This window comes from Microtus pennsylvanicus, chromosome 13 (assembly GCF_037038515.1).
Source record: "Microtus pennsylvanicus isolate mMicPen1 chromosome 13, mMicPen1.hap1, whole genome shotgun sequence".
NCBI lineage: Eukaryota > Metazoa > Chordata > Mammalia > Rodentia > Cricetidae > Microtus > Microtus pennsylvanicus.
The window spans coordinates 49,373,355-49,385,931 of NC_134591.1; the positions used below are offsets into that span (position 1 = coordinate 49,373,355).

Here is a 12,577-nt window from a genome sequence, read left to right on the forward strand (position 1 = left end):
ACCCTCGGGCTCGCGCACCTCCCCAAGATGGCGGCGCCCGAGGCCTGGCGCGCCCGGAGTTGCTGGTTCTGTGAGGTAGCGGCGGCAACGACCATGGAGGCCACGTCCCGGGAGGCGGCGCCAGCGAAGAGCTCGGCCTCGGGCCCCAGCGCTCCCCCCGCCCTGTTCGAGCTGTGCGGGCGGGCAGTGAGCGCCCATATGGGGGTTCTGGAGAGCGGGGTGTGGGGTAAGTGGCGGAGTGAGGGGCTACCTCCGGCAGCGAGCGGGGGCGGCCCAGCGGCTAGGGGGCGCGGGGGGCGAGGCCGAGAGGCCCGGGGCAAGGCCCAGCCCGGGGCACTGGAAGTCAGATTCTTGAGTCGGAGCGTGAATTTTCCGACTGACAGGGCTGGACCGAGTGAAGACGGGGACCAGGCGAGCGAGTGGACCCGAACCGCGGCTTGCCGCGGGGGGCGCGGGGGGCGAGGCCAGAAGGCCCGGTGTGGGGCAAAGCTGGCAGGGCCCTAGCGACAGAGGCCGGACTGGCAAGCCGGAGCCGCGGGCTCGGAACTGACACTGGGCTGGGCAGAACTGGACCGAGGAGTCTCGGATGTCGAACCGACGGGCAGGGATGGCCCGGCTGCCGGGGGTCAGGGGCCGAAATTGGCAGGCCCGGCCTGGGGCAAGGAGGCCAGGCCCGGAGCCACCTAAACTGACGGCTCAGGGCCACCGCTGCTGGCAGGGTCCTCCCGGGGCTGCAAGACTCCCGAAGCCGGGCGGATGGGCGGGGTGAGGCAGCCGAGTGTAGAGCAAGGGTTGGGGGAGAGGCCGAAAGGCTGGGGGCGCCGTGGCCTGTTTGACGGCTCAAGAGCTGAAGGGAGCGCACCGACGCCCCAGACCTCACTGCTAAACGGAGCTTCTGATCCGCCTGCAGAGCAGGTAGCGCGGAGGCCCCGTGCATGGGCCGGGGAGGCGAAGAAGGGTGGAAAGTGAGTGGAGGGGCCCGGGGCAGGTTCGGCAAGCAAGGCCAGGCTCGGACGACCTGTCGGCGGGAAGGGCCCAGGAGGCCTCAGGCGGGGCAAGGGCCAGGGTATCCCGGGCAGTCGAGCCCGAATGGGATAGGTCGCGTCATGGGGAGAAGCCGTGGTCCGAATGGCAGGGAACCGAGGCCTCAGGCCCGAGAGCGTCCAGAACCAAAGGGCTGGACCCTGTCGAGGCGGTTCACACTGAAGAGCTAAGGCCAGCGGCCCGGAGCGCCCCGACCAGATGGTCTCAAGAAGGTCCTGTTGCAGGATTTTACCGCCGGCCGGAGGCCTGGCAACTTAGGAGGAGAAAGGGTCGACGATGTGCAGAGTGCTAGTAGAGTTGAGGAGAAAGTTAGGGCCCTGAGTCAGGCCTGGCTTCAGAGGGGGAGGCCATGGGCCTGACAGAATGATGATAGTGTAGGGTCGGGTTGAAGTTGGATGAAAGCACAGGTCGGGCCAAATGGAAGGTAGGGGAGGAGAGGTAACTCCTGGCCTTGGAATGTGTAGGGGTTGTTACACCAGGAGGCCCCAGGGGTGGTGGTGACATCTTGGCCAGAAGGTCGACACTGGTCAGTTAAGAATTGAAGTTGAGGTTTTGGTAAACCATGAGGAGGCTGGTTTGAAGGGTTGAGGCTCCAGAGTACTTTGTAAGGCCTTACCACGGAGTAGTCAGGCAGGTCCTTTTGTGCTTGGAGTAGGCTACCAGTGCAGAGCAGGCCCAAGTGCCTTCCCTTAGGTGGGGGAGGGGAGAGGGGTAAGAAGTCCTCGGGCCCTGTGTGAGTGTAGGAGATTGTGGAGGCCCTGTGCCAAACTGAACAGAAAAAGGTCAGGCTGACCCCATGGTGAATGGGAGAAGGCCTCAGTGGAGCTGAGTAAGGCTCAGAGAAGTCCTGGGAATGTGGAAGCCTGCGTTTGCCTGGAAGGTCTGAGATGCTAATCTTGGCTAGAAGAGATGAGTGGTTTGGAGGCCCCGACTTGCAGAAAGGAAGCAGTTGAGAAAAAAAATAGTAGGGGGCTGGAGAGATGGCTCAGTGATTAAGAGCACTGGCTATTCTTCCAGAAGACATGGGTTCAATTCCCAGCACTCACATGGCAGCTCACAACCGTCTGTGACTCCAGGATCCAGCACCCTCACACAGACATACATGCAGGCAAAACACCAATGCACATAAAAATTTAAAAAGAAATAATTTTAAATTTAAAAAAAGTATAAGTTAGAAGGAAGCAAAGAATTCTTAATAGAGCTAGAAGTCAGGTGGTGGTGGCGCATGCCTTTAATCCCAGCACTTAGGAGGCAGGGGCACGTGGATCTCTGTGAGCTTGAGGCCAGCCTGGTCTACAGAGTGAGTGCCAGGACAGGCTCCAAAGATACACACAGAAACCCTGTCTCAAAAAAACAAACAAAAAAAAAAAACCAAAAAAAAAAACCAGAAAAACAAAACAAAAAACTAAGTGGTGGCAGATGGCTTTAATTCCAGCACTTGGGAGGCAGAGGTCTGTGGATCTCTATGAATTGGAGGCCAGCCTGGTCTAGAGCAGGTTCCAGGACAGCCAGAGCTACACAGAGAAACCTTATCTCGAAAAACAAAACAAACAGTAGAGTTTGTAGATAGAAAATATGAGAATTCCTGTGGATGTGAGAGGGGAGAACTAAACAGGGGAGCAACATGGAAAGGAAAAGAGGGAGGCTCTGGAGGACTGTCTAAAACTGGCCTGTCACTACTTCATTGTTCCTGGTTGAGAGGAGACAAGAGAGCAGCTAGTGGGCTAGATAAGTCAATAGCCATCCAGTAAGAGCTTGACTCCAGTGAGAAACTTTTAGAGGGGCCGAGGAAGAAGCCTGTTGAGCAGTGCCATTTTGGAAGGAAGCTTTTAGAAAGGGCGAGCTGGGAAACAGGAAAGGCTTCTTGAAGGTGGTAGACTAGCATTGCCAAGAGGGGGAAGGAAATAGAGGCAACACAAGCGTGCAGTGAACAAAAACTTAAAGACAAACAGACCAGGCCAGTGAGGTAATTCGGCAGGTAAGACACTTGCTGTAAGGGCTCCTGCGGACTGTCCTCTGACCTCATTCCCTGCTGTGGCTCCCTTTCTCAAGAGTACAGTGAGAAAAGTTCACTAGAATAAGGGGTGCTACCTTAAGTATCAGGATTGAGGTCTGAACTCTATCTTGAATGGAACAGAGAGCTTTTAGTTTGAGTAGAGTAATGTCATCAGGAAGAGCAAGACTCAGAATATAGAGGCAGAGGTCAAAGAAAGCATTTCAGATGACAGGCCTACGTTAGTATAATAACAGGGAAATAATGCTCTCACTCAACAGGTACATATAGTGGGTATCACTGAATACCTAGTAGATACAAAAAAAAGTACACTAGATTCTTGGGTCTCAAGATTCAGTTATTCCTCAAGTAAAGAAGAAAATACACCAAGGAAGAGCTTTGTGTGCTGGCTTATACCTATAATCCCAACACTCAGGAGGATGAGACAGGAGGATTGCCTCAAGTTAGAAGCCAGCCAGGAATGAGACCCTGCAGGGGTGCTGGCCAGTCAGTGGTGGTGCACATCTTTAATCCCAGCACTCGGAAGGCAGAGACAGGTGGATCTATTTGAGTTCGATTCTAGCCCCGTTTACAGAGTGAGTTCCATGACAGCCAGGACTGTTGTTACACAAAGAAGCCCTTCTCAAAAAAAGGGGGGGGGGTCATAGAGAACCCTTTTACACAGGAGTTTAGAGCTTAGCACCAATGTCAGATCAAAACCGCCTGTAATTCCAACTCCAGAGGATCCAACATCTTTTGGCCTCTGCAGGCACCTGCACTTACCTCCATATAGACATATACATATAATTTTAGGACAAAATAGTTTTTAAAAGTAGATCATGGAATGGAAGCTTTGGTATACTACAAGATCTTAAGCTTAAGAGAATAGAGATGTCGTTGACAGAATAAACATAATAGCCAATATTCACTGATCTTATTATGGACAGCTATTGTGTTAAATAAATTTACGTATAGTTCAGGCTAGCTTGAACTTGTAAATAACCCTCCTGCCTCAGCTTCCCAAATGCTAGCATATTTTGATTCAAACAAAACAAATATCACTTTTCCCCAAGTTCTGTAGTTCTAAGACAGAGTATAATAAACTAAAGGACTTTAGAGAGTTGAACAAATCCTGATTCATACAGTTAATTGTGTATTGGACAGATTATTTACCCTTTCCATTCCTTTTTTTCTTAAGATTAGCACTGCTTTTTTAATAAGGACAAAGGGGTGGGAGGGATAAGTAAGGCAACCAAAGACTGCAATAGGGAAACTTTCATGGTCAGGGCTAGCCTTGCCTCCACTTCTAGAATACAGAGGAAAACCTGTTTTTGTTTTTAAGCATAATGGGTTTAGAGAGCAAAAGTTATCTTTAGTTTTCATAGGAAGGTACTAGCTCACAGTATACTGAGGGCCCAGTGCTTCTTGGGCAGAAGTGTACTGACCTCAGTGAGCAGGTCAATGTGCTTAACTTACCCTTTCCCCTGAATTTCCAGCTGCCTTAAGATAGTAAACTTTGTGTTTTGGTTTTTGTAGCCCTCCCAGGTCCAATACTTCAAAGCATCTTACCTCTGCTCAATATATATTACTTGGAGAGGATTGAGGAAACTGCCCTCAAAAAAGGTAAGTGTCTGTCTTACTCTTTCTCAGTCAGTGGTTGTGAACAAGTCACCACATTGTACTTCAGGTAACTTTTACACCTGATACCCAGTTAGAACTTCATGCTTTTCAAAAAAGTGCCTTAGCCAGGTCTGGTGGCACACACCTTTATTCCCAGCACTTGGGAGGCAGAGGCAGGCCAGACCCCTATGAGTTTGAGACCAGCCTGGTCTACAGAGTGACCAGCCAAGGCTACATAGTGAGACCTGTCTCAAAGAACAAAAATCAAAAAAGCACCTTCATATGACTGGAGAGATGGCTCAGTTTTGCTGCTCTTGGAAAGAACCTGGATTTGGGACTCACAATACCCACATGGCAGTTCCCAACTATTTTACCAAACTGCTGTTCTTCATTGGATCAATCAACATCTAATATTTATGTAACCTTGATGGGCCAAGCAGTCCTAGGTACTTTACCCAGAGAAATTCATCTAGTTACTTAATCCTTTTTAACAGCTCTATGAAACATATATTAGCTTACCATGACCGTATAGCTTTAGAGTAGTTTATTAATATTCACATCTAGATGGTCTGTCCTTAGAGTCAGTGCTCTTAACTCTTCAGCTAGTTGCAGTGGTCCTCTGAAGCCAGAGGACAATATGAAAGGCTGATGCCCTCATTCATGGTGGGCAGCAGGCAGCCAACTGTGATGCTTCTTCCTACAGGTCTCTCCACTCAGGCCATCTGGCGCCGACTCTGGGATGAGCTGATGAAAACCAGGCCTTCCAGTTTGGAGGTAAGTTAAGGTACCAGGAAGAACTCTAGACTAATCTTGACTAGTAAAAGCAAGTAGACATACAGACACAAACTGGGAACTATTGTAATACAGAGGTTGAATTTGGGAGCTGAGCACAGGTGATATGTCACAAGGTTTTGGCTCATTTGGCATTTAGCATTGATTTGTTTACCATGATTACAGGGTACAAAGGAAAGGGTGGTCACAATGGAATGCAGACCCAAGATTCCTTAAATTTTGGCAGAGTTGGTGCTGTGGTCAAGCTAGCAAAAAAAAGAAAAAAAAAGGAACCAGCTCATCTTTGCTAAGTATAAAAATTCTGTTTGCAAGGCCTTGGTACATTCATCTGGCTTAAAAAGTTTTAATTGGGGTGGGGGGATCTGGAGAGATAGCCCAACAGTAAAGAGCATGGCCGTTTTTGCAGAGAACCCAGATTCAATTCCCATCACCTACCTGGCACCTCACAGCTGTCTGTAATTCAAATTCCAGGAGATCCAACACCCTCTTCTGGCCTCATTGAGCATGAGGCATGCACATGGTACATAGATATACATGTAGGAAAAACACCCATACACGTAAACATAAAAACAATTAAGGGCTAGTCAACAGTGGTTGAAGCTACTCATCGTGTACCCTGTTTTATGAGTGTATAGGACAAGGGAGAGGATAGTCCTGCCTGGTTCTGCAGTAGTCAGGCTACCTTTCCCTGGGATATGGAAGAAAAAAGTCAAAGTCACACTTTTTGAGTCATCTTTGAAATATGAGAAATATGAGATGTTATTTCTGTTATTTCTACGGATTAGTAGACTTGACTCTAAAAGAGAATAAGTTTTTGCTAAATCTAAAGGTGAAGCTTTAAGATCATTAGTGATAAAGCGAGCTAATTTCAGAAGTAATGAACATTTCATTACTAAGTGTTCAAATAGTCTGGCTAATAACTTGATACAAGGATGTTAAGGGCACACAGGGAACTCAAAATCATATGATAAGGGTTGGGCAGAGTTTCTAGTAAGACTCCTTTTGTCCCGAAATTCTGTTCACTAATTCAGATAGAAATCATGGGAGCTCTTAAACAGAGATAGAGAAACACACTTTCTCCCAGTATTTCACTGGCATTATGGCTGACCAGCAAGTGACACAAACGTTCTTTATCCGACACCTCAAGCTTCTAGAGGTTTATTGTTTAGTTTTATTGGCTCAAATCATTTCAGAAGATAGGGAGGCTTAGGCTGGGTGATATCAGTTACTTATGCAGAAGTTCTGATTTGCTACATACCTATTCCAGATGTCTTTTTCTGATTCCTATTTTAGCACAAAAATAGCCTTCATCTCACCTATAATTTAAAAATATCTGGTGAGGATTTGGAAGTATAGTTCAGTGCTAAGGGTGTTTGCCTAGCACAAATGAGACACCAGTTTTAATCTCCAGCACTGCCAAAACCAACAACAAAAAAGAAGACAAAAAAATAAATAAAATCACTGCCAAAGCCACTTATGGACTACTGCTTAGTTCTAGGCACTACACTAGATCCAAAGGACAATGCTCATAAAACAAGAGTACTTTTAAAACTATGTAGTACTGTTCTATTTAGAGATCTGTATGATGCAATAAATATTTTGAAAACAAAAGTAGTAGGAAATGAAGGATCAACTGATCAGCCATCTGGAAAAATTAGTATGTTTCTATTACATTATGTTTAGATAATAACTATGTAAACTAAAGCTGAAATTTTAACAAACAAAATAATAAAACAACTAAAAACAAGTAAGTAGCTTGACATGTAGTTTCAGAATAGAATGCCGTTTATTAAACAGAAAATAGGGGCCTGGGCATATAGGTCACTGAATATTTGCCTAGCAAGTGTGAGGCTCTGTAATCCAGACAGGGAGAGAGATTTGCTTAATCACATGAAATAGAAACACCGTAAACATGGTTTAAAGTTGTTCTGGTTGTTTTTAAAGATTCATTTTTATCTTGTATGTGTGTACCAGTACCTGTAGAAGCCAGAAGAGGGCTTTGGATCTCCTGGAATTAGAGTTGCAGACAATTGTGAGATGCCGTGAATGCTGGAACTTTACATAGGTCCTCTGGAAGAGCAGCCAGTGTTTACGCACTGAACCATCTCTCCAGCCCCAAGATTTTTCTTTATAATTATTGTCTTTCCAGCCTTCATAAATGAATTTTAAATGATTAACTGGAAGGCAGCATTTGAAGCACTGTTTGCAAAACAAAAATATGAAGAGCTGAAGAGACGGTTCAGCAGTTAATAACATTTGCTGCTCTTCAGGGACCCACTGAAGCTCCAAAGGATCTGATGCCCTCTTCTGGCCTCCATGGATGAGCAGACACACACAAAAAATTTAAGAGGGGGCTGGAGAGATGGCTCAGTAATTAAGAACACTGACTGTGCCGGTCGGTGGTGGCACACGCCTTTAATCCCAGCACTCGGGAGGCAGAGGCGGGCGGATCTCTGGGAGTTCGAGGCCAGCCTGGTCTACAGAGCTAGTTCCAGGACAGGCTTCAAAGCTACTGAGAAACCCTGTCTCGAAAAACCAAAAAAAAAAAAAAAGAAAGAAAAAAAATATTTATTTGTTATATATACACCAGAAGAGGGCATCAGATCTCACTACAGATGGGTGTGAGCCACCCATAATGAGATCTAGTGCCCTCTTTGGGCATGTATTACATGCACAAAGTACTCCTACCTAAAAAGTAATACATAAATAAAAAATTAAAAAAATTTAAGAGAATAGGGAAATTATGAACATCCTAATAAAATGAGCAGAGAGTTGGACACATTACAGAAATACAGACAGCACCAATAGGGAATGAGAATAAAGTTTAGTTGCTATAGTATATGACTGGCATATTCAAAGTCCTAGGTGGTTCAGTCTCCAGCATGGTGATGCATGTAACTGTTATTCCAGCTCTAGGACTATGGAGGCAGGAAGAAGATCAGGAGTTCAAGGTTATCCTTAGCTACACATCACGTTTCAAGGCCAACCTTCACTACCTGAGACAGACCCTATTTTCAAAAAAACTTCGGTGAGCCAAGTAGTGGTGGTGCACACCTTTAACCTCAGCACTTGGGAAGCAGAGGAAGGTGGATCTCTGTGAGTTTGAGGCCCAGCTGGTCTACAGAGTGAGTCCCAGGACAGCCAAGGATACACAAAGAAATCCTGTCTTTAAAAAGCAAAACAAACAAACAAAAAACCCCACCACTCTAATGAAATAAAAAACATAAGTAGGAAAGTAAAATTTTCTCATGTTAATTTTTGTTACAAATATCATTCTTAGGATCAGCCAGAGATGTCTGCAACTTGTGCTTTAATGTTTTATTGGTTTTTTAAAAACTATCAGATTTATTTATTCATTCAGCCTTTTGTTTATTTTAAGACAGAGTTTCTCTGTGTAACATTCCTGGCTGTCAGGGAACTCACTTTGTGGACTAAGCTGACCTTGAACTCAAAGATCTACCTGCTTCTGCCTCCTGAGTGCTGGGATTTTTTTTTTTTTCGGGACAGGGTTTCTCTGCAGCTTTGGAGACTGTCCTGGAACACACTCTGTAGACCAGGCTGACCTCAAACTCAGAGATCCACCAGTCTCTGCCTCCCAAATGCTGGGATTAAATGTGTGTGCCACCACTGCTCAGCCTGAGTGCTGGAATTAAAGGCATGTGCCACTGCCACCTGACCATTTATTTACCGAGGCAGGGTCTTCTGTCCCTGGATGGCAAGGAACTTGGCTATGTAGACCAGGCTGACTCTACCAAGCTCATAGAGATCATCCTGTTTCTGCCTACTAAGTGCTGGGATTAAAGGCTTGTACCAACATACCTGGCCCTGTTATAACTGTTTCGTGAACAATCTAGTTTAAGTCAAAAGCCTTTGAAATATTCAAGTTCTTTGACTAGAAATTTTACTTTTTGTGCTTATTTCAGCAACAAGTATACCAAAATCAGAGTAGTACAGATTAGTATGGATCCTTCATAGACATAAAGTCATGAAGCACTGTGAGACAAGGTCTCACTGTGTAAGCCAGACTGGCCTCAAACTCACAGAGCTCCACAGGCCTTTGTCCCCTAAGTGCTGGTATTAAAGAGCTACTAGGTCTAGCCTCTGGTGTTTTGTTTGTAATTTTGCCTCTTAGAATTCATAGCATGTAAAAGTTGACATAATCGTGAAGATTTATTCCAAGATTTTCAGTTTAATATCAAAAACACTAGAAACAATTTAAAAGTAAGACTAAAGGTTTGACTTAGTAGAGCCCTTTCCTAGCATATGTACGGTCCAGGGTTCCATCTCTAGAACAAGAAAATAGTCAATTATGGAGGAATTGTCACATCTCTATCTTCAAACAATAAAATCATTCTAAAACTTATTGTTGGGTATGGTGGTGCAAGGCTGCATCATGAAAGAATAAAAACATTTAAATGTATAATTGTCTCAATGTCATAAAAACAAATATAAAACATTATACATGTACTCCAGAGTTTGCCTACACCTGATTTTTGGTTCCAAATCAGTTTTTTGCCATTAGAAAAACTGCCTTTTTTTCTCTTCCAAGGATATAGAATGGTCTAGCACTTAACATATTGTACAACTTCTAACAAAATTAGGTCATCCTGAATGCCTAAAGATTTTTACCTTTATACAAAGTAAGGGGGGAACATGGTATGTGCCCAGGCTGACTGCATGGTATTCATGCTGTGAATGAATAAAGCCCCTATGAGGTTGTCCAAAGTAAAAATATATCAACAGGACCAGCCGATGGTAGTTCCAGGTGTTCTAAATGTGTTCATGACAGGATCAGGTGTGCTTTGCTTATTGAGCAAAACATTGTGAGAGTCACATAACAGTAGGAGAGCCAAATTAAAATAGGGCTTTTTGAGGGGTGGAGAGATGCTCCAGTGGTTGAGAGTACTGGCCTTTCTTCCAAAAGACCCAGGTTCAGTTCCCAGCATGCACATCTTAAAACTGTAACTCTAGTCCCAGGGAGCCGATACCCTCTTTGTACTTTCTCAGGCACAGTGCAAAGAAACATAAGCAAAGCACAGGGGAGAGAAAATGAGGGTGGTGATGAAAGCATGCCTGTAATACCTACATTTAAAGAGGTGGAGGTAGGAAGATAAGGAATTCAAAGTCAGTTCACATCTGGTGATGTTGAGGCCAGTCTTGGTAACAAAACTATAAACCCTTTCTCTTTTTTTGAAGACAAGCTTGCTTTCTCTGTGTAGCCCTAGCTGTCCTAGAATTCAATTTATAGACCAGGCTGGCCTCGAACTCAGAGATCCACCTGCCTCTGCCTTGAGTGTTAGAATTAAAGGTGTGTGCTACACCCGGCTACAAACCCTTTCTCAATGGCAGCAGAACAAAAATAAAAATGCATGCAGAAGTAAGATAGGCAGTATCTTTGAATAACTATTGATGATAACAAGGACATATTTAGCCCTCCGTTTTTTGTACACCATTTCCACCTGTATTGGTGCCTAGCTGCCAGGTTGTGGAAGACAGGCCAGGGTGGGAAAATGTCATCTTATTTTTTTTTAAAATATTTATTTATTGTGTATACAACATTCTGCCTCCATGTATGCCCACATGCCAGAAGAGGGCACCAGACCTCTTTACAGATGGTTGTGAGTCACGATGTGGTTGCTGGGAATTGAACTCAGGACCTTTGGAAGAGCAGGCAATGTCTTAACCGCTGAGCCATTTCTCCAGCCCCGAAAATGTCATCTTATTTGCATTAAGTCATTTCCACTACCCCCATGCAAGAAGATGTTTAATTCAGTTTGTAGTGTTGTGCTATAGCCTACATAAGGAGTTATCAGATATTTTTCAGCATTGATTTTTCTTGCCCATATTCTAAAAGGTAGCAGTAGAATAACTTCTACTTGTGTAAGAATTCATGAGTTGTTGAGATAATCATTATAACTTTATATATTTAACCTTTACAGTGACTCCTGGTATAGTTGTTATGATTAAATAGGTACATTGAGGTCCTCCCAAAGGAAGTTAGTAATTATAGTTAGTAACACTAGCTTGAAGCAGTGTGGCTCTGGAGTACTTGTTTCTCTTAGTTGTCTCATGCTGTTCATGCAGGTATCACATTTGAGGTGTTACACTTTCCTCAACAGGTCTGAAAAAGTCCAGCCTTTAATTATCTCACCTATATGTTCCTCATCAGAAACAACCACAATAGCTTAGATCACAATCCTGTACAGATTTCTCATAGCCTTATAATTTACCTGTAAAGTTGTAATCTTCTTGAAGTTGCTTGCAAATTATTCTTTTGAGACAAGGTCTTATATAACTCTGGCTAGCCGGAAACCTCGAGATTTGCCTGTCTCTGCCTCCCTAGTGCTGGGGTTAAAGCCATATATGCCTCCATACCCAGCTTTGCAAATAATTTTCATGACTGTGCACATTAAACTATCTTATCTTAGTACATGCCTATAATCCCAGGATTCTGAGGCAGAATTGAGGTAAGCTTGAGCTACATAGCAAGATCTTGTCATGTGGACCAGCATATAAAGTGCCAGTGAGACCCTGAAGGACTCAAGAACGTCCTCTGCTACTACTCAAAACTAAGTAGAAGCCGGGCGGTGGTGGCGCACGCCTTTATTCCCAGCACTCGGGAGGCAGAGACCAGCGGATCTCTGTGAGTTCGAGACTAGCCTGGTCTACAAGAGCTAGTTCCAGGACAGGCTCCAAAGCCACAGAGAAACCCTGTCTCGAAAAACCAAAAAAAAAAAAAAAAAAAAAAAAAAAAAACTAAGTAGAGGGTGGAGAAATGGTCAATGTTAAAGTGTTGTCCAAAAACACTTGTTGATTTCTCAGGACACAAGTTCAGCACCTAGCAGCCATATGATGGCGCTTCTTGACTCTTCACACTAGGCAAGTGTGAGGTATACTGATAGACATACAAGCAAAATACTCAAACACAAGATCTTAGGTCCAATGCTTAGCATTCCAAAGTAGGAGAAGGTTTGGTTACCAGATACGTTTTCCTGCTTTCCCAATGTCCTTCAGAAGGTGAGTAAGACGTGTAGGTTAGACTCAAGCATGAAATCACTACTAAATAGTACCACTGCAGGCAGAAACCAAGACAAAAGGGCCAGACTTTGGCCTAAGGATACTAGGGGC

The 12,577-nt window shown here is 44.7% G+C and overlaps 1 protein-coding gene across 2 annotated transcripts in view; it reads left to right on the top strand.

Moving 5' to 3' along the window:
• The window catches only part of Lrrc41 (leucine rich repeat containing 41), a 25,193-nt gene continuing 12,616 nt past the window's right edge, over nt 1–12,577 (top strand). Inside the window, exons 1-3 of one of the 2 annotated variants that reach the window (XM_075944560.1) lie at nt 1–226; nt 4,574–4,660; nt 5,361–5,431. In XM_075944560.1, coding sequence (XP_075800675.1) covers nt 28–226; nt 4,574–4,660; nt 5,361–5,431 — 357 coding nt within the window. In that variant the 5' untranslated portion in view covers nt 1–27. Of the gene's footprint in view, nt 227–278; nt 916–4,573; nt 4,661–5,360; nt 5,432–12,577 lie in introns of those variants that run through there. The other variant, XM_075944561.1, reaches the window with a different exon arrangement.